Source organism: Stegodyphus dumicola, chromosome 1 (genome assembly GCF_044657685.1).
Source record: "Stegodyphus dumicola isolate Sdum_Otavi_A_Nest chromosome 1, ASM4465768v1".
NCBI lineage: Eukaryota > Metazoa > Arthropoda > Arachnida > Araneae > Eresidae > Stegodyphus > Stegodyphus dumicola.
The window spans coordinates 98215940-98239307 of record NC_140768.1 but is presented as its reverse complement, the minus strand read 5'-3'; the positions used below and the strand labels follow the sequence as shown (position 1 = coordinate 98239307).

The 23368-nt window shown below is 30.6% G+C and overlaps 1 protein-coding gene across 4 annotated transcripts in view; it reads right to left on the bottom strand.

The window, feature by feature from the left end:
• The window catches only part of LOC118195441 (far upstream element-binding protein 1-like), an 85002-nt gene extending 65796 nt beyond the window's left edge, over positions 1-19206 (bottom strand). For all 4 annotated transcript variants that reach the window (XR_015041553.1, XM_085817997.1, XM_085818006.1 and 1 more), the window contains exons 1-3: positions 19052-19206; positions 7409-7481; positions 1054-1101 (exon numbers count right to left, since the gene is read on the bottom strand). Coding sequence is in view for 3 of the 4 variants with exons in the window: in XM_085817997.1 (XP_085674123.1) it covers positions 1054-1101; positions 7409-7481; positions 19052-19132 (202 nt within the window). In the remaining variant the exon portion in view is untranslated. The remainder of the gene's footprint in view (positions 1-1053; positions 1102-7408; positions 7482-19051) is intronic.
• Between the last annotated feature and the right edge of the window lie 4162 nt (positions 19207-23368).

The window sequence follows — 23368 nt, the reverse complement described above, 5'->3', positions numbered from 1 at the left end:
TGGCGACCAAACAAATGGTGTGGGGAAGCATTGGGTTGGTTGTGCTTGGCACAAAATACTATTTAGCAGAAGTGCCCGATACCTGACAAACTCAGTCTAAAGAAGAAAAAGAATCTACAAACTAAATCAAGATTTATCAAGAAGATAAAAACAAATCAAGATTTATCAAGAAGATAAAAACTTAAGATTTCTACCTTACCAGAAAATCATTTTATACTCATTACTTCCTAGACCCAAACGGTCCAATGTTTTTCATATAAAAAGCAAACATAATTAATCCTGATCCCAAAATTCCCTGAAAAGATGTGTCTAAAGCCTTACACCATCTTAATCTAGCCCTGTTTATGAAATGTATAATGGCAGCATTAAGAATTACGTAAAAGTTTACAATTGGGTGCCCTTTGTTGTTTTTGCGATCCTTTTTTGACACACAGATCGGCAGGAAGAAGGCACAATGTCAAGATGGCCGCTACATAAAACCAAAATAAGAAGTCGAACAATTGCACATTCTGTCCATGTACACATCGATCTATTTTCACTTAAAAACAATCACATACACAAACTAGGCATTGCGCATTGTCTTAACTTTGTCCATATACACATCGACCTATTTTTACTTTAAAAAATGAGAAAGCTAAAACCAAGTTAAAACTATCATAGTAACCAGAATTTGGGTTTCATCGCCAAAACTGAACAAAATGTGTAGCCAATTGAAGGGGCACCCAATTCTACACTAGAGCCAAGAATTAAATCCTGAACTATTAATTAGCAAAATATGAACATATAAATTCTTATATTAAAATGTATTTAACCAATATCTTTTTTTTTTTTTACAAAACTTTCAAAATTTCTGAAAAACAACATTTTTATTATATAATATACTAACAAATTAATTAACTGTACAGTTTAGGATAAATATTTAGACTGCATTAATTAACAGGAAATGTATAAAAAATGTATTAATTATTTTGCAAGTTGATCTATACTTCCGTCGTGCAAAATTTATGTGAAAAACATAACAGTAATACACATTTATTATGCAAGAAGACCTACCTTTACTCTCCTCAGACACAGCCAGCTTTTTTGCTTCAGGTATTCCAACTAATTGAATATAAAACAAAAATTCAGATCATGTCAGAAAAAATAAACTTACATCCAAGCATATAAAAAGGGCTACTATTTACAAAGGTAGCTTACCAAGCTACTTAACAATAAACTGAACAATGGTTAAAAAACAAAACATCAGGCAAAAGCCTGAGAATTATAAATATTTCAATATATTAGACAGAGTTAAGTTTTGCCATTTGAGAGTCTGCTTTAGTTAAGTACATTTAAATGGAATTTGCATATGCTATCTTTTATGAATTTTAGCATTTTGCTAAAAATTTTACTTCCTGACTTTAAAATTTAGCAACTAATATTTATACAGCGTAACTAAAAACAAGCTGAGGATTTTAACCAGTGCATGGATATATTTCTACAAATCCATCTTCAGAATAAGCTTCATGACTTCCATCAGTACAAGTTTATAAGTTCAATATCATCATACCAGGATCTGTTTGTTCACTGCCACCGTAGTATCCAATACCTGTATAACATGTTTAAAGGAAAACAGCTTCCTAAGGCAGCTTTATGGCCTTACAGAAGAAATTCACTATGAATCAAGATAACAACAGAATAAATGCATGCTTGCTCTTAATCAGTTACAAATATATACTGCTTGTCCAACTATGAAAAAATAGTATCTGAGTGGTGTACTTACGAGAATAAATCAAGGATTGACTTTATTTATCTATTTTTTGCACGCGTGCAACTATTACTTTAAATACAGTCAAAAGTCGTTAATCCGGACTCCCGGATTATCGATTTTTCCGAATTATAGATCATCAGTTTAAATCTGGTAAGATGGCATGCAGAAATTACTAAATTAAAAATATGAAACCGTAATTTATGAAATAAAGAACAATTATGATCTAAAGAGCATCAAAATTTACAAAAAAAAAAAGCTTAATATTTATTTGTTTACTTTATTAAACATTTCTTTCAATGTAAGTTGTTTAAGTTACTTCGTTTCATGTGATAATACTTTCTCTTTCTATTAAACAGACATAATTTCTTGTTTAGTTACAAAGTTCCGCTGTTCAAGTCCTATAATTGCTGTTGTCGAGAATACCGACTAATTTGTCAATCGAAATTGTTTCGTTTTCAATAACCTCTGTCACTTTCTTCACTATCGGAAACGAATTATAATGACGAGGAACTTGTTTTAAATCATATCAAAGACAGAGTACATTGAGATGAAATACTACATTTGGTAAGGAATTATAAGCCAAAAAAAATAAAAACATCTGCCCTGAAGATAAGGATAGTGCTGACAGATCAACTTCCAATTCATTGCACTCAGCGGGGTGAAATTGATAAACAGATTTCGGATTTCGAAACATACTTTCGCTTTAGATCCTTTACATATTAACAAATATATATCGGAAATTCTATTTGATATAATCGAAAGTTTAAGCTTACTTTTATAAAATTGCTCTAACAGTCTGCAAAAAATATTTGAAGATTAAGGAACAACGCAATCTGCAACATTAACTGAATTAGATAATTTTAGCTTAGCTTACACCGTTCGTTATACATTAAACGCGCATGCGTAAATGTTTTATGAGCATGCGCACAAGCATATTCACAGCCGTAAAGGTCTTACGCGCGCGCACGTAAACGCCTATGCACATGCGTCAACGCCACGCATGCGTAGAAAGTTTGTAGCTTTGAGGTCCGGATTATGGGTGTCCGAATTAACGACTTTTGACTGTATTAATTTTAAGGTCATATTTTTATAGAAATATTGACCTAATTGAATAAATTTATTCCCCCCTCCCATTATTAGAGTTTGCAATTATATATATATATATGTAAATTCTTGGCTGATCTTTGGAATATAATAACAGGTAGTTTGTCGACATTTTGGAGGCAATAAAGGTTACTACCTAGGACTTTGGGAATAATGTGAGAAGTTTTCAGTTCCGATTACGCATTATTTTGTGTGAGGGAAATGAGAGATCATGAGATATGTCATGTGACATCAATGGACGAATCACTGTTCTTTAATCGGAAATGGGGGTATATTTGTAAAAATATCTGCTGTACTTTATAGGAGTAGTTTCATTCTATGTTCTGTGAAACAGTGTTGTTTAATATTTGGATCCCATGGCCATATATAAAGAAAATCCGAAATTTTTATTACGTTTATGTGTAATTGAAAAGAATTGCTTAATTGCTTGTTTGTAATTAATAGTTTGAATGGCGGTGCAAGAAACCTGGTGAAAATGGACATTTTGTGATCCGCCATGCACTCAAGATTCTGTAGAAGATTAGGTAAGTTAGTATTTTTAATTATTTGAGGATATTATTTTTATGCATTGTTCTAAATGTAAGGAGTAAATAAATTAATATGGTATTATTGGAAAATTGTTATTAGCAATGATTTAGTTTAAAGTAATTAGGATTGTAAGCTAATATTAATTAATGAATGTATGTGCTTATTTATATTTTAAATAGTGTTTTTTAATTTAATTATATTTTAATTTAATGATCGTGATTTTGAGTTATATGTTTGTAGTGTTTTGGAATACGTTTGAGTAGAAGTAAATGTGCATGGAAAGAATTTAAGTATTTGACACTAAATATCTGTAATCATTTTTAATGTTTTGTTATGAATTTGTTGGTGACATTTATAATAGATAATTTAGAGGTAAAAGTTTTTGGATATTTTATTTATTTTATATGTGCAAATGTCCATCCTTGGAAAGGGTATATACTTTTTCGCGATCAGGTAATTTCATATATGTCCTTTTTACCAAATTTAAAGATTCACAAAATTTTCATGCATTCTCGTGAAATTTTTCTAATATATGAGAAAAAAGCAGTGTACATGGATATAGTGAAGAGTGTGCGCAATGCCAATTTTGTGCAATTCTGGCATTTTTTTTAAGTAAAAATAAGTCGACGTGTACATGGTTTTGTTATATTTTAATTAAATGATAGTTATTTTGTGAATTTTATGTTTGTAGGAATTTGGTATACGTTTCAGTTGAAGTAAACGTGTATGGAAATAATTTAATGTTTGACACTAAGTATTTGAAACTATTTTTAATGTTTGCGCATAAATTCGTTGGTGATGTTTATAATACAATAGATGATTTAGAGGTAAAAGTTTTTGGATATTTTACTTATTTTATATGTGGAAATGTTCATTCTTGGAAAGGGTATATACATTTTCGTGATCAGGTAATTTCATATATGTGCTTTTTACCTGATTTAAAGATTCACAAAATTTTCATGCATTTTCGTGAAATTTCTCTAATCTATGAGAAAAAAGCAGTGTACATGGATATAGTGAAGAGTGTGCGTAAAGCCATTTTTGTGCAATTCTGGGATTTTTTTTAAGAAAAAATAAGTCAACGTGTACATGGTTTAGTGATATTTTAATTAAATGATAGTTATTTTGTGAATTTTATGTTTGTAGGAATTTGGTATACGTTTCAGTTGAAGTAAACGTGTATGGAAATAATTTAAATATTTGACACTAAGTATTTGTAACTATTTTTAACGTTTGCATATAAATTCGTTGGTGACATTTATAATATAATAGATAATTTAGAAGTAAAAGCTTTTGGATATTTTATTTATTTTATACGTGGAAATGTTCATTCTTGGAAAGGGTATATACTTTTTCGCGATCAGGTAATTTCACATATGTGCTTTTTACCGAGTTTAAAGATTAAGAAAAATTTCCTGCATTTTCGTGTAAATTTTCTTAATTTATGAGAAAATAGCAGTGTAGATGGATAAAGTTAAGAGTGTGTGCAATGCCATTTTTGTGCAATTCTGGGATTTTTTTTAAGTAAAAATAAGTCGACGTGTAAATGGTTTATGTGTATGTGCTATTCTGAAAAACACGCAAGGAGTTTGCGATTGTGCACTTTTTCCCAATTTTGCAGTTAAAATTTGTCATGATTAAGCAGTTTTGTTACATAAAATTTTTAGCATAAGTGTAATTCGGCTAGTAGATTGTTGGAAAAAGTGTTGAGTAAAAAAAAAAAGAAACATGTTTTTACTTCGTGAAGACAAAATGACTTCAGCGATCCCGGATTATAGATCATCAGTTTAAATCTGGTAAGATGGCATGCAGAAATTACAAAATTAAAAATATGAAACCGTAATTAATGAAATAAAGAGCAATTATGACCTAAAGGGTATCAAAATTTACAAAAAAAAAAAAAAAAAAAAAAAAAAAACTTTCTATTTTTTGTTTACTTTATTAAACATTTCTTTCAACGCATGCATGTGCATACATTACGCATAGTCGAAATTAGAAAATTGCAACCAGAAAACTATTCGATGTATATTCGTAATATTTATAATGACGAGGAATTTGATTTAAATCATAACAAAGATGGGTACATCGAGATGAAATACTACATTTAGTAAGGAATTATAAGCTGAATAAAATAAAAACATCTGCCCTGAAGATAAGGATAGTGCTGACAGATCAACTTCCAAATCATTGCATGCCGCGACATTCCCCCCCCCACACACACACGCAGAGCAGCGTGAAAAATATAAACAGATTTCGGAATGGTTAGAGAAACAAAGGATATGGCCTTTATCCATTTTTGCAGCAATTCTACATTTTGTTTGATGGACATCGAAACATGCTTTCGCTTTGCAGATCCTTTGGCAGCTCCAGAATCAGAAATTCTTTTTGACATCATCGAAAGTTCAAGCTCACTTTTATAAAATTGCTCTAACAGTCTGCCAAAAATAATAAGCCGGATCCAATTTGAAGATTATAGAACAACGCAATCTGCAACATTAGCTGAAATAGATAATTAGATAATTTTAGCTTAGCTTATACCGTCCGTTATACATTAAAACGCACATGCGTAAATGTATTATGTGCATACATAAACGCATACGTAAAGGTATTATGCGCATGCGTAAATGCATTATGCATGCGCAGAAAGTTTGTAGCTTTGAGGTCCGGATTATAGATCATTCCAGATTAAAGACTTTGTACTGTATTATTCAAAAGAAAGATATAAAACACTTGCGCACACACATATGCACATGCATAAAGGTATTACGCGCATGCATCAATGCATAATGAGTTGACGCATGCGCAGAAAGTTTGTAGCTTTGAGGTCCAGATTATAGATCATTCTGGATTATGGACGTCCGGATTAAAGACTTTTGACTGTATATTAATAAATACAGTAAGACCCTGCTTAACGCTGTTTCGGTTTAGCGCTCTTTTATTTCAACCCGGGGATTCTACGAAATCGCTCGCAGCATACGGGGATTCCACAAAATATTATGCAGCGATAGGTTTCAAATACATATCCGAAAGAGTGTACTTATATTTCTTGTTTGGTGCGGTATTGTACAGACATATTTTGAAGGGGTAAATGTGGAAGATGTCGAAGAAATAATTCAAGAAGCAGCGGCTAGTCTTTCTAATGATGAGCTCAAGGAATTAACTGAACAAGAAGAAAACAAAAATGTTGACAGCAGTGATTCAGAAGAAGAGTAAAAAGAACTTTCGATGGCGTTTGTAAAAAGGAGTTTGTCTACCATAACTGAAATAATGGATCAATTCATTGAAAATGATCCGAATTTTGACAGGAGCTCAAAAGTAAGGCGTGGTGTTAGAGATGCTCTATCCGTTTATGAAGAACTTTTAAGAGAACAACGCAAAAGAAAAAGGCAAACAACATTAGATGCTTTTGTCACAAAAAGGGAGAACACTGAAAACGCGGAAGGCTAACTAAATATGACTGACTTAGAATTTTATTTGTTTTTTTTTTTTTAAGAATATTCGTTTTGTTATTTATATTTTGTTTTTATTTTTACAAGAAATAATAATGTGGTATTAATTTGGGCTTTAAGAAATAAATGTTTGGTTTTATTTTTATTAAAAAAAATAAAACCAAATATTTATTCATTTTAGTCACTTAGTGGTCACACATTATTATTTTAGTCACACAGTGACTAAATTACTTCGTTATTAAAAAAACATACTTTTTAAATTTAATACCTAACCAATTTCCTAGCCATCTTCCCCTAACCCCAATATTTACATGTAAAGATAGCCTCGTTTAGCGCTGTTTCGCATTACGCTCTACTTTGATGGAACGTATCCCCCGCGTTAAGCGGGGTCTTACTATATATAGTTCATCTCCATATGTAAACAACAGCGCACATTAAAAAAACATGCAAAACTCTTTTTTAATTTTTTGATGATTATCTTTACAACAGTGTTTTATGTAACATACAAAAACAAATAATCAAAAGCTCATAAAATTTCACAGTTGTTTCAACACAGAAATACAAAAGTAACACTTACTTGTTGCCTGAACATCTTCAAGAGGACGTTTCGTACCAGTTGTTTCAACTCCAGAGTGAATTTTTGCAGCAATCTAAACCAGAAAGCAAATGTCACTTTACGCATCCATAATTTGTGACAGTACACACAACAATAAAGAATATTTTAGCTTATGACATGACTACTTATTCACATTATAAATGAGATGCACTAATGTAATGTTAACAAAATGAATATAACTAAATTTATTTTGAAGATTAAAACGAAAATGAATTCATGAAATCTTCATTTTGACATATCTCACATTCAAAGTATAATTGCTTACTCTTAAAGTAAATTATTTTTGATTGTAATTTCAATTACAAATAAAGAAACATTCTTTTGATATTTAATTTTTTCTTTAGATGTGTGGGTAGTTTAGTAAAACATAAATGTATTCTTGATAGAAATGCTAGTTTCACACTTGCTTTTTACGCATCTGATCAGACTGTGTAGGAATCACATTCAGAAGAATTAGTTAAGCTGAAATAATGCAAAGCATCTTCCTAATGAATTCACTAACAACAATCATATCAATCAGCTTTACCTCTAAATAATTATTAAAAACCCTGCAATCAAGTTGATGTTCCAGCTTTCAAGATAATCCACAGTCTTACATTTCACTTTCAAAGTAACAGAATGAAAAAAAAAAAATTAAGGACTTTTCGTCAAAGAGAACTGCACACATAAAAACAATTACTAAGCAAATAGTGAAGTCACTTGCTTACTAACCTAATATTAAAACAAAAGTATGAAAGATTAATTTGTTATTAAATATGATTAAATATTTAATGCAACTGTAAAACAATACAAGCCAGGAAATATACTCATAACTCGGAAATTTTTTAGATATGTGCGGACGATATGTGGCAGAAAAATGGTTAGATTTGAAAATAAGAACTATTTTAGCCTAGCAGATGACAGGAGAACATTATCGCACTATGATTTTAAAGTGGGACCAAATCAAGAATGCATTCAATGTCTACAGTTAGCATTTGGAAATGAAGGTCCATCTCGTACTATTACATTTAGACGGTTTATTGAATTTCACAGATGTTGCAACTATCCTCAAGATGATTAACAAAGAACAAGGCCGGCGTTAACAGTGATCGTGGATAATGTGTCTACCATACAGAAAATGTTAATAGATGAAAAATCGCTGCACCTACCAAATGATATATAAACTTAACATTGGATCTGCCATCATACATAAAATTATTCAGGAAGAACTACATTTAAAAAAACTAGTTTGCCTTTGGATTTCCTATAATTATTATTGGCACACTGCCACACAAAGCCAAATTAACAAGTCAAAGAATTGCACAAACTCGGTGTCCATATACTGTCAAAAATCACCAAGGGGCACCTGTAAATATATTATTACCAAACACTTTTAAATATGTCTATAGCCCAGTGACAGTGAATTCTGCACTACAATCAAGGCTTTGCATTCTGTGGAGTGATATTTGGCTTGTGAACAGCTGCACAACCACGAAATCCTAGGTTTTTTTAACTCTCGACGAACAGTCCTGGTGCTGGTTACTAACATCTGATGAACTTTGAAACTGAATGATTTCAACAAATGAGGACTTTCAATTTTATTTTACTACTCTTTCCAGTTTTCTGCAGTTTTAGGGCTACATTAAAATTTTTTAGCCTGCCACTTTGTTTTTCTGCAGTTTCAATGCCTTGATGATGCCACAATCAGTCACTAAGCTTCTTCGACTTACTCACAATCTCATATATACATAACTACAAACTGAAAAACCACAATCAACACTATAGCTTTCGGTTATGCATCAAATTACATCACCTGACAGATCCACTTTTTTAGGGGTGGTTTTCGGATGCTTTTGGCCAGATAATATGACTGAAGTTCAGACAAACAATATATCACATACATTACAAACATTGCTACAAGATAAAAGAACATTAAAATATAATTCTTCCTATTCAAAAGCAGCCAAAAAATCAACAAAACCAGCATTACTTAGATATCCCCGAAGCGAACAAAGCAGCAACAAATTAAAAGAAAAATTACCAGATGATACTAATACATACACTAAAGTACAGAGTGTCTCCAAAGCACAATTGTTGCCTAGAGAGCAACACGAAAGAAGTCATGGAAATTGTCAATCCAAAACTAAACACGAAAAGAGTAGCAGAAATAATGTACACAAAATGTCCAAAGCAACGTCTTCCAGGATGTAGAATTACTGAAGTTTCATTAACAACCATGCAGTCTGACACAGAAAATATATGAAAAGCAGAAGCTAAAGTTTTGAAAAGTAAAGAAAAAACAAACAACAGTAGAACAACACTGAATGCCATCCAAAAGTACTCCAAACTCTCATACAGTCTTTATTGGATGACAATCACATAAAATTACAGAGTACTAAGGTATCAAATGTTGTTATTATCACCAAGAATCTAGATGCATATAAGCAAAGTGCAAGAAAAACAATATTCCTCACTATGTGTCAGACCCTACAGTGTTAAATAATGAAAATTTTACAGTGTTTTAATACTTTTTTAAAACTCTGAACTTTGATTCATGGTGCTGGACACACTAACTCAAAAATATCATATAATTCAAAACATTCATCCTTCATATCATTCATATATCATATCGACATTCTTATAAACATTCGTATAGTGGTAGTACAATTTAACTTTTAGGTTCGTGTTGTGAGTAACCTATGCAAAGGAAAAATCAATAACCTAAATTTAATAAAACTCCATGTTTCTTAAAAGCCTCCCGGCTCAAACAAATGGAGGGACATGACAGACCACAGTAACTTATACACTAAATTAAACAAATGAAACATAGAATATATAACAAACACATTTATTAATTACTTGAATATATTATATTACTAAATAATGGATAACTGATCAGTAATCCAACCACATATTTTTCTAAGCAAAATAACACATAATACCACACCAAATTACAGCTTACATTAAGATTAACATTATCAAATCCTACTGTATCATAAGTGTAACACTAGTATTTCTCCCATTTCATCTTCTAACTTTAAGTATTTATGATGGTAATTCCCTTTAAGAACACTGATAATTTTCACATTGATTAATTAATTTACGTAATTACTCAGATTTCAACAACATTAACATGACGACTCTTGCTTAAGATAATTATTAAAGTAAAACAAATAATAATCACGGGGTGAAGTCCATACCGCACACTCCCTTTACTCGGGAATACCTTTGTAAACTGATTAATAAGGCGATCTGACTGCTCTACAGATCGTTCAGAGTCCAAAGTTTACTTGAGTGCCACATTATTTCTGCTGTCCTTTATTCACAAAATCCTCGTTAATGGAGATAAGACATTTCTTGTGAATTTTAAATATGACTTGGTTGAAACACCACTGAAGCTGTCCTTACAATAAATAAATTCCAGAGCACAGAAGGATGGAAGGGTTTTCATCCGCAGAGAACCCGTTGGCGCTTCGGGAAAGAACCCGTTGGCGCCGTTGCATTTTTACTCGCCAAACTCGCGGTTCATCGGCGATGAGCCGAGCCGTAAACGTGATTTTTAGTGCATGTAAATTCAAGTTAGCGGACAAAACAATATATTAAGCATATGGTAGTAAAAATTCACAGATAATAAGCATGTAGATGTAAAACTAACTTGTTAAACGTGATATACGAAAATTGTATTAAATTCAAGTTAGCACAGAAAAGAATATATTAAGTATAAGACAATATATATGCATTTATAACGGAAATAATAATTCATTTGAAAAATATAAATTAGTATTAATGTACTGAAATTAACCTGTTAAACGTGATAAACGAAAAAAAAATTGTCTTAAATTCCAGTTAACACAGAAAACAATATATTCCTTACACCAGCAGTGGTTTGCTAATTTTGATGACCATGGTGATGCATTAAACTATTCTGTCATCTTAGATAATCAATAATCTTTTTTGGAACAGCTTTAGTATTGGTCCTTTTGGCGATTTTTTTATTTGGCGACAAACTTCGGTAGCCAAGGAGGACCCGGCTTTGAAAATCGGAAAAAAAATGGCGGATTGTCAACAAAAACGGATCTAGACTAAATAACAATCTTAAAAAATACGCTCTTGATTAGAATAAACAGTCTTTCTCTAATTTTCAACATTTCTAGTACTGCTATGATAAATTCTTAAAACACTACCGTAAATGAATTTATGGCAGTGATTATGTTATGAGTAATGAAATTTACAAAAGGTTAATATTTTAAATTTCAAAATATAATATTAATATATTAAATATTAATTTTTAAGTAATTAGTTAATATTTATATTATATTAGTATTTAGCTAATATTTTAAATTTACAAAAGGTTAATTTTTATGTTTCGAATAATGAAGTTTACAAAAGCTTAATAAATGCATTTCAAACTAGTAGTATATGTTACTTTAGTTTCTTAGATTCTATTAGTAAAAGAAAATTTTAAAAAATATTTCAAAGTGAAGGAAATCAAATTATAACGAGTAAATGTTTTACCAGTGTTAGAAATACTTTTTGATTAAATTTTGTAAATGGTAAAAATATTAAGTGTGTATTTTTTAATCACTCAATTTATTACAAGTAATTTATCATTATAATTTAAAAGCTAAAATTAAATTATCACGAGTAAATTTTGTACCAATGGTAATCATACACAACAACAATCATCATAACTGATGATTTCTGTGAAAGATTCGAACAGTCACTGGAATCCACTAGTGGTGGAGTGATAAGCCGCTGAACAGTGGTAGTTCAGGCTGGCTATATGGGAGTTTTTGTTGTTTTCCTTACATGCAATGTGAATCTGAGACAGTTTCTCTCAAAATGTCCTTTATGAAGGCATCCTTCTGCTAGCCAGCATATATATTTATTTTCTATACATAAATATTGTTCTCGCTTCTTATTTCTTAATTCTAAATCTTACTTCTGAAGTGAAGAATTGTTGCATCTATAGGTCGAAAAATATGGTCAATATGCTTGCAAAATCCTGTTCAGTTTTGGACAGCATTTAAATAAAATAAATAATTTGTATATGATGCAAACAAAAATGCATTACACTATTTCATGTAGTAAATAATTAATCAGGGAACAAAGTATAATGTAACGTTCTTTTATTTTGTAGCCAGTTTTTTTATGTTTGGGATCTTTACTGTCAATTTCCCCATCCGTTTTCCCACCAAAATCCAAATGAAATTTTTAGTTTGTAAAACAAACCGTGATTTGCCTTTAGAGGTCATGTTACTAGGTTGCTAGATAAGATAAGATTTGTAGTCTTTAGTCCTGCATTATAATTGCTGATAGCTGAATTCCATGTCGGTTAAGTTTTTAACTAGCTTTGCATTAAATTGATTTGTGTAGCCCTTTGCTACAAATTTATTTGAATTTAAATTTTACATTTGAACTTAATTGTTATCATAAGTTATCTTGCCACAAGTGGTTGAGAGTCGTAAGCACAAGTGCCTTCTGTTCAGTACATTTAAATTTTTTAATAGAATAAAAGTATATCTTAATAAAAATATATCTAAACTTTATAATAATTACATTTAAAGACATTGAAATCAGTATCTGAGTGCTTGCCATGTAGTCAAATTATTATATATAAATTGTACTCTTACTTTTAAAATAGAATTTTTATTACAAAAAATTCAGATCTCTGTCAGATTAAATGTTTAAGTAATTTAGAAAATTTGCATAAAATTTAAAATAAAAAGTCGACTGTTATGTCAGCATACTATTAATAAAATTAATAATACTCAGTGAAGGTTATTTATATACAGTGGGAGATTTATAAAATTTGAGAACTGTAAATTATAAGCAATATATTCCATAATCTAAGCAACATTATATTTTTTATAGTCAGACAAATTATAAAAATATTATTTTTAGACCATGGTAATTTTGATCATTGCCCATTTTAAGTCTAAATTTGCATGTTGTTCCTTAGCAAAGGAAACACCAAGAGTTTACCTCATGCTACTAAATATGTGTTTTTTTTTTTTTTTTCTTTGGGGGGGGGATGGAGTTTATAATATGCAGTGTTAACATATGAAAAAAATGTCAAGACTCGTGATGTAATATTAAAAGCAGTTTTAACTATCAAATTTTTGCCTTTTCTAAAAATATTTTAAATGTCTGATATGAAAGTAACTTTAAGAAAAACATGCAATTTATCCTTCCTGCCATCAAAGCTCTGATACCTACCAAATTCGTTAAAGTTTCGTGGACAGAAATGGCGGCATGTTTTACAGTTCAGCATTTGGGGTTACCATAAATAACAAGGTTATCATAAACTTTCATTATGCGCCAAAAACATTTCTCGCCAAAAAGGACTAATACTAAAGCTGTGCCTCTTTTTTATTTCAATTTAATCATCTATTTATGTCACACCTGCCATCCTCTGAAAGGTTATTGTTAGAAAAGCATTAACAATTATCTTGTTAAAATTTTACGCCAGAAAATTGATTTATTCTCATAATTTTAGATGACAATAACCAATAATAAAAATAAAAGCATTACTTAGTTATTTAAATTGCTGGTTCTTAGAGCTGTTAATAACAATGCGAACAGCCGTGTTACAAATTAGCATTCACCCCTCCCGCCATCTTCCTTTCATCCCGAACCGAGAACCGGCATCTATCTATGAAAATATTTCTATCTATTCATTGTTAAAAAATAATAATAAATAAGAGTAGAATAATATAAATCTGGAAATGCGAACAACAACAGTGATAATTCAACAAAATGAACGCAAGAGGAATGGTTGCAAACTTCAAACAAACGAATAGGATAAATCCGCTGGGTTACCAGGTTTGAACTATTATCGCCAAAGTTGGCAATGTTTACATTTACCGGGTTCTCTGCGGAAGTGCTTCCGGATGGAAAATCGACGCAGCTGACACAAGCAGAATAAACAGCATCGCACACATTAGATGGATCCTACACGAGTCTCTTTCATTCTGAAACCCACCAAAAACGTAGAGCACAGAATCTAATTAGGAAGTCAAAGTCGGGAAAAAACAGGAACACCGCATCAGGATCACAACGAGAATCTGCATTTCAATTCTTGGAACAAGAGAATCGGAATTCTATGCTGAGCTCTACGCCTTATGCCAAAGCAAATTCTCGCCAGCTAAAAGCCGAGAGAAAATCATATCCGCTGCTCACTGGTATACGCCACTCGCGAGAGCAAAACCCGGAGGGTCAAGCCCCCACGGTTGATCTTTACAATATGGTAACTGGTAGTTTGGCGACATTTTGGAGGCGATAAAGGTTACTACCTGGGACTTTGGTAATAATGTGAGCAGTACTCAGTTCCGATTACACATTATTTTGTGTGAGGGAAATGAGAGATCATGGGATATGTCATGTGATATTAATGGACGAATTACGGTTCTTGAATCGGAAAGGGGGGGAAATCGGGAAAAAATCTGGAAATTTTGTATTTGGTTTATTCTGTGTTGTGTGAACGGGTGTTCGTGAATTTTTGGATCCCATGGCCGTAACTAAAGAAAAGTTTATTGGACACGTACTCAAGATTCTGAAGAAGATTAGGTAAGTTAGTATTTTTAATTATTTGAGGATATTATTTTTATGCATTGTTCTAAATGTAAGGTGGAAGTAAAGGAATTTGGTATTATTTGGAAAATTGTTATTAGCAATGATTTAGTTTAAAATAATTAGGATTGTAAGGTAATTTTTATTAATTTAATGTATGTGCTAATTTATATTTTAAGTAGTGTTTTGGAATTTAATTATATTTTAATTAAATGATAGTTATTTTGTGAATTTTATGTTTGTAGGAATTTGGTATACGTTTCAGTTGAAGTAAACGTGCATGGAAATAATTTAAATATCTGACACTTAGTATTTGTAATGGTTGCGGTATGAATTCATTGGTGACGTTTATAATATAATAGATGATTTAGAGGTAAAAGTTTTTGGATATTTTACTTATTTTATATGTGGAAATGTTCATATTTGGAAAGGGTAAATACTTTTTCGCGATCAGGTAATTTCATATATGTTCTTTTTACCGGGTTTAAAGATTGAGAAAATTGTCATGTATTTTCGTGAAATTTTTCTAATTTATGAGAAAAAAGCAGTGTACGTGGATATAGTGAAGAGTGTGCGCAATGCCATTTTTGTGCAATTCTGGGATTTTTTTTTAAGTAAAAATAAGTCGACGTGTACATGGTTTAGTGATATTTTAATTAAATGATAGTTATTTTGTGAATTTTATGTTTGTAGGAATTTGGTATACGTTTAAGTTGAAGTAAACGTGCATGGAAATAATTTAAATATTTGACACTAAGTATTTGTAATGCTTGCGGTATGAATTCGTTGGTGACGTGTATAATGTAATAGATGATTTAGAGGTAAAAGTTTTTGGATATTTTATTTATTTTGTATGTGCAAATGTCCATCCTTGGAAAGGGTATATACTTTTTCGCGATCAGGTAATTTCATATATGTTCTTTTTACCGGGTTTAAAGATTGAGAAAATTGTTATGTATTTTCGTGAAATTTTTCTAATTTATGAGAAAAAAGCAGTGTACATGGATATAGTGAAGAGTGTGCGCAATGCCATTTTGTGCAATTCTGGGATGTTAAGTAAAAATAAGTCGGCGTGTACATGGTTTATGTGTATGTGTTATTTTGAAAAACGCGTAAGGAGTATGGTATTGTGCACTTTTTCCCAATTTTGCAGTGAATATTTGTCATGATTAAGCAGTTTTGTTAGATAAAATTTCTAGCATAAGTGTAATTCGGCTAGTAGATTGTTGGAAGAAGTGTTCAGTAGATAAAAAGAAAAGAAACATGTCTTTAATTCGTGAAGACAAAATGGCGGCGGGGAAAAAGAAATGGAGGGTTGCTGTAGGAGAGTTGGTCGCCAAATTTTCGCCAAAAAAACGCCAAGTTACCATAATGTAAAGATCAGCCACCTCCACTTTTTTTTTTCTTTTTCCTTCTTCAAAAATCAGAATCCGAATAATTTCTAGCCTGGTGCAAGCACCTAGGAAATCTCGGATTCTCTGCCCCCGTGAGTTCATAGGCTTTCAAAAATCATAAAATTAAAATCACACCAATGCCAGAATTTTACGCTTTCTAAACTGAGAAAATTACACACCCATGACGAATCAAATACCAGAAAATTTGACAATGCAGTCCGAAAAACATCTGTACACACAACGTGAGAAAAAAAAATGGACCTCCCCCAACTAACAAGCGAAACTGAGCTTTACGAGAATCCAATTACCTAAACTTAGTACATCCCCCACTGTCTTGAAGTAAGCAAAACTGCAACTTTAACAAAGCGAAAGGAAAACGATTTTCTTTTCAAATACCATTAGTAAAAGGCGCCAACACAATCCCCTACTGCCTCCATTGTTAGTAAAAAGGCCATAAACCAGATGGCTATTGCAACCGTTTCCTGTCGTTGTTACACTATGCTTTCAAGAACTACCAGTTAAATAAGGCTTTAACAATTTAAGAATACTTTTTTTCCAGATTAAAATACACATGAATACAAATAAAAATATAATAATAATAACTTAAAACACATATTAATAATTAAAATTCGCGACATAACAACAGCATACATAAACGCTATGTGCAAATTACCATTCTAAACTCCAACTTCCCTCAATACATCTAGCCTACTGCAACATACAGAAGATAGGCTGAACAGATACAAAGGATCAAAAGATACTCTCAGTAACACTACAATCCTCATTCACAAAAGCACTAGTACTGAATCCATAAAATTTCTGCGGATTAACCTTAAACATGCATCTAAGTACAAATTTGATTTCATTCTAATATAAGAACCGTATTAAAGAAATACCACCAAAAAATCCTAGAATTAATGCACAAGTTGGAATAATAAATTTTACACAGAGATTTTGTTGCAACAGATGTGATGATCAACAAAGATATACAAGTTATGATATTAGCATATACATCCCCAAATGAAGAAATAGAAGAAACAATACAACAAAAAAGATGCTATTTTCATTCCCTACTGCCCATCATATTACTGCTGGAAATTTTAACTCTTACAATGCTATCTCAGGACAATTCGACACTAATGAAAGAGGAAACAGGTGTGGAAGACTCTACTGTAAATAAAAATCTCGCTACTCACTATAATTCCGATTATATTGTTCATTGCTATGCTGTTTTCTTTCAATTTTCCGATTTGGTCAGATTTCTTTTGTTCCAAATACCATATGCATTTCAAAAATGCAACAGAAAGAGTTAATTTCTTTTAGCAATCTTAATATAATTTCGGAAGCAATGAAATCATACATTGGACAATGAGAAATATAAGATGAATTTCTTAAATTTCAATTTCTTTAATATCACAGGAACCCTATTCCACAAAGAGGTTTGTCCATGCCATAAGATTATTTTTTATTGCAATTATTTTTGATATTTTCCATTCTAGTAAATAAAAAAAAATCATGAAAACAGAAAATACATATATAAAAGGAGTGGGAAAAATTTATAAACCTTTATATTCACTGCTATCATAATATCACCAAATCCCATGTGTATCATATACTAGGTTTAAAAGAGAATTTCATCACAATCTTTCAATAAAAAATGTTTTATTTTGTGCTAATACCATTTAATACATTTTAAATTTCGTCGAAAGTGTTTTCTAAGTTTTCAGCTATTATCTATAAATCTAAGTAAGATTTTTCTTTTGTACAATTTGGGATGTAGCCCCAAGAAAAAAAATTACCTGAGAAACTAAACACATGGCTCTTCTTACGTAACTTAGGTTTTATACCTTTGAAAGAAAAATAGGTACTTACGTATAACTCCGCGACGGTTGGCGGAAATTTTAGCAAGGGTCGGTAATCGTTACAGCGGAATTCTAAAAGAAATAGAAATCCATACTTGCGCTAAACTGCGCTATTTGGCTGGCCAGCGGGATAATATGCAAGTACCGAAAAATGTTTATATATAAATTTACCTTTAACAAATTTATGAGAAACGCTATCAAAATGTCTGAGAAATAACTTACAGAAGGGATTTTAATGATTTCTCTTAACTTCGGTTTTACATAAATACTTAGTAGGGTATGATTACTTTATTTTTAGATATGGTCCAGCCTTATTTATTTTTCCCATAGTTACAAGTTTCTTCGTTTTCCATATTCAATTAATATACATAAATTAACGTCCACATGCTATAATGACATGATTTTGGGAAAAATACAAAACCATTATTTCAACTGAACAATATAACACCGAAAACAAAATGTTTTACAGCATTATATTATGCTATGGAACATTTTTTTTTTACCGTTTCAATTCAGCGAAATAATATATCAGGATCACAACCCACGCAAATAGTATGATTTTAAGCTAAGCCCTCTCATAACCAAAATTTATATACCAATATATTTCAAAAAGCAGAAAGTGCCCTAAACATGAATAGCATAAGATTTAACAACATTTAAGAGACGAAATACTTCTCACATGACATTATACACACAAGTATATAGTTAACACTATTCCGATCGATCATACTTCATATACATTACAATATTACATGTAATTTTAATTCAAAAAGATACAAAAAAAATTCCAATCAAACCTGTCGAGCTCTTTGCACAGCATCCGCGAAAGCAGAACTGGTATCATAATTTTGAGAGGGTACTGAATTAAACTCACTCATATTGCAAATAAACACGCAAATGGCGTCTCACACACAAAAAAATTATTTCACCGCATGTACCTACACCCAGAGAAGCGGCAAAATTTGTAGGTTACAATCACAGTTACATTCATGAGAAAAAACTGCAAAAGTAATTTTAAGAAATAAATTTAGGAGACGTTTTTTATTTAATGAAAGAACTGATTACATAATTGGATATAATACTATATTAATAATTCTGCATAATAAATACATTTTATGTATAAATTTAAATCATAAATAAATAGTTTAATTCCATTTTCGGAAGACAAATTTTGACGTATGAATTTATTTCAATAAATATTACCTATTAAAATTGATAAATTAAACTACCTTACCTAAAATTTTGCAATTTTCATTTTATTAGTTAATTTTAGTTAAAGATTTTGATATTGTGCGGAGAACACCCTTGGTTGCGCGACATTTCATTATGGCAAGGCATAATGACATACCATAATAACATACCATAATAAGCTGTGTCTTCCCTTTTTGGCGTTAAGGCTGTTTTCCGAATAATAAATTGATGACAGTAATATGTGTATAAAATAATTATACTTTTTTCTATTAACTTCAAAATTTAATTAGTCATGTGTACATTCCTTCTGAATTTATAAAAAAATCACAATATATTTTAAATTTTTTACCCTGTTTAAAAACTCTTCAAAATTTAGTGTTTCTTCTCATCTTTATTCATAAAGATACAAAAATCAGTATAAACATTTTGAAATAAAAATTTTCTGCCCCAAATTATAGCTGTAAATGTTTATGTATTAAATATAAAAATAATTTTAAATAAATAATGGAAGCATACATTTTATTCTATTTTTATGCCTGGAAGCATAACATATTGAGTAATTCCTACGAATCAAGGTCCGTAGAAAGAACAGGTTAGCTCACTTGGAGTAAACAAACGAAAAGCCAGCGACTCGTTCGGCTGTGACGTCACTGAAGTTCGCTGTAGCATCTCCTAATAGTAGTTTCGTATTTGCTTTTGAAATATTTTCTGTTTTTCATCGAGAAAGTAAAAATTCTAATATTTGGAGTTGAAACTTAACTACCTAAAATATTCTTTACTGTATAGAATAAGTTTTAATTACGAAAAGTTCCCTCAGTAATTTATTGTTTCACCAAAAATCTTCCAAACTTCCTTACAGAATTTGCTATTCAAGATTCAGCTGTTTATAACGTTACTCATTTTAGCTTCAACAGACTGAAAACCCACATTTCACAAGAACTGGAAAATATGTAGTGTAGTCAGAGCTTAAATTGTGCCGGCTCCGGTACCTTTCATTTCATGGGACAAATGATAATTCTAGCCGAAGCGCATCGGAGCCCTACATAAGAAGGCTCCGGCACTTCTTTTATGTAATTAGCGGAACTACAATTTCAGTAGAAATTTAATCTAAAAAATTTTATTTTTAGCAGCAATAAAATTATATTAAAAATCGCTTATTAAATGATAATTTACCTCTTTACATTTTATTGAATTATTTTAATAAATAATAATAAATTATTAATTAATGGTTAGATAATAATTAATAAATATTAATTAAATAATTTTTTATTAATTGATAATAATTAACTATTTAATTTTTAAATGATAAATGATTTTAATAGTCATTTTATTTATTTATTTACTCTTGTTCCTCTTTACTAACGGTCTTCCATAGGTTTCCTGCACTTCTAATTTTAGAAATTAAGCCCTGAGTGTAGCGATATAGAAGAAATTCAAATTAAGAATATTTATTCTATAAAGCTGCACAAACTTGTCCCTAATGTTTGGAATCTAATTTGGCTGAAATTTAAATTAATTTTATTTTGCTAAAGCCTACTTTCGGTCCAATTGTTTCCGCAGTACTTGTTTCATTTAGAAATCTTAGTTTACTTGTGGGTTTTCTTTCTTTTTTTTTTTTTTTTTTTTCTTCTAGATGAACTCGCATGAGCTTTTCCTGTAATATATGATTAATTTTAATAGATTAAAAAAAAAAAGAAATTGCATAAAATTATAAGTCGCTAGATTCTAAAACTTGTTTGTAATTTCTTGATGTAAAGCAGCAACAAGAAACATAAACAAATGAACTATTCAAGCTATAACTGAAAGGAATCAGCAGCTGCATTATGTAATTCTATATAAAAATTGAGACTTAATATTAATTTAAATCTTAATTCTTTGAATTTTACTTTTTAGCAAAAATAAAAAATAAAAATGTTCAAAAGTATTCAGATAGAAGATGTTAAATTTTTATATACAAAATGAGTAAAAGATATTAAAAGAATAGTTGCATATCCTCTATTATGTTTTGTTATTAATATTGTATATTTATAATTTTATCTTTTAGGTTTCTATATTTATTTCACTTATGTATTGTTTAATTTATAAATATAAGAACGAAATGAAACATGTAGTCATTTTCTGGATTGTCATCCTCATTTTTTATTTCAGAGAAGTAAGTCCTAGATATTAATAGGTGGTGTGGTGTGTGTGATTATGGCAAAGCCTCGAGGGCTATGCGCCTGAAGGGAGGGATGCCTTCGTGCAAGACTTTCTAAAGGAAACTGGCTCGTATACACGTTAGACATGGGAAAAACCACGAAAACGCCCATGCAGCCAGCCCGTCCACGGGATTCGAACCTCGGACCGAACTACCAGTGTTCAGCGACTTTACTGCTCGGCCGCTGGTGGGCAGATATTAATAGGTCTAAATGCTGTATGTGTTTGTTTTGGTATCAAAAAAGAAATATGTTTATATAATAACTTAAATATTACATTTCATTTAGCATATACAGTTTAACCATTCTATGAATAAAAAAAATTAGAGTTATCAGTTTAGCTGTGGGAAAATATTATTCATACACAGATAAATGCACTCATAAAAATATTATGCAGTTTATCTTAACGTCATTTGACTGTCATCGTACTTTCTGTGAACACATGAAAAAAGGGTGGATGTTTATTTAATATGATGACCTGAGTACAATATCCCCACAGACATAATGATCACATTCGTAGATACTAGCAAAATATAATTCTGCAGGTAAATTTATATAATTAAATGCAAAAGTCAAAATTGGTACTAAATTTTAAACACTACATTCAACAAAATCTTAGTAAATATGGATATTAATTTTATAAATGAAATTTTGTATGGCATATATCATGGTGCACTACATAGTAATGGAATGCAAAATTTAAAACAATAATAAATAAAATATTTGCTTACGTTATTTTATTCATTCATAATACAAATCATAACAAATTATAAGTACAGATAGAAAATGAAATTTTATATTTTACAAGAATTTTAGCATATTTGTTTGTTAAACGTTTCTATATTCTTAAATCATACATTTCCTAAATTTTGATTGCATTTAAATGCATGCTGTGTATTACTCCGTTTTCAAATAATATGAAAGAAAAAAAGCCTTAATAATTAGAAAATTAATATTGCTGAAGGAACTGCTTTACTATCTTTGCAAAATTACTGTAACTAAATTATCCAGAACTGATAGCCTTATGTATAATAATACAACTTAATTTGCTCGCCAAATGAATTGTTGACTTCTAATATGTTGCTTTCTGTACTCTGCGGTGTTGTTAGTCCTTCTTATTGCTTACATGTACCCCGTGTATTAATGATATTGTACTTCTGGCATGTACCATATTAACAGTACAATAGGCTTAAATTCTAAGTAATTGACAAGGCCCATCAGCTGAACACTGGTGGTTTGACTTCAATTCCTGGAGAAAAGGCTGGTTGCATTGCCATTTTTCCATGTGTAACACGAGTTAGTTAATGCAGTGAGCTACGTACACATAATTTAAAACTATTTAAGCATTTTTATATGCATCTGTCACAATTCACAAGAATATTCAAAACCGTTGGCATTTAAATACACCTAAAAAATGCATAGAAGTTTCTATATATATTAATGAATAAATTAATTTAAGTAACCCGAAAATTCAAAATAACTTGCATCAAATCAAAAAACATTATAAGTTTCTATACCTATGAAATAATACATTTTGCTGATTATTTTTTATTTTGCCTGCATTATTGGAGCATAATGCAATCGCGCAGTGCGTACCAACCATTATAATACATAAATTTAATTATATTTGAGAGGATAAAAAGAAAAAAAAAAAAAAAAAAAACAAATGAGTTTCCACAGTCGCGCACAAGCTTACATTCAGCTTAAATCAATGCAAAAATCTATGCT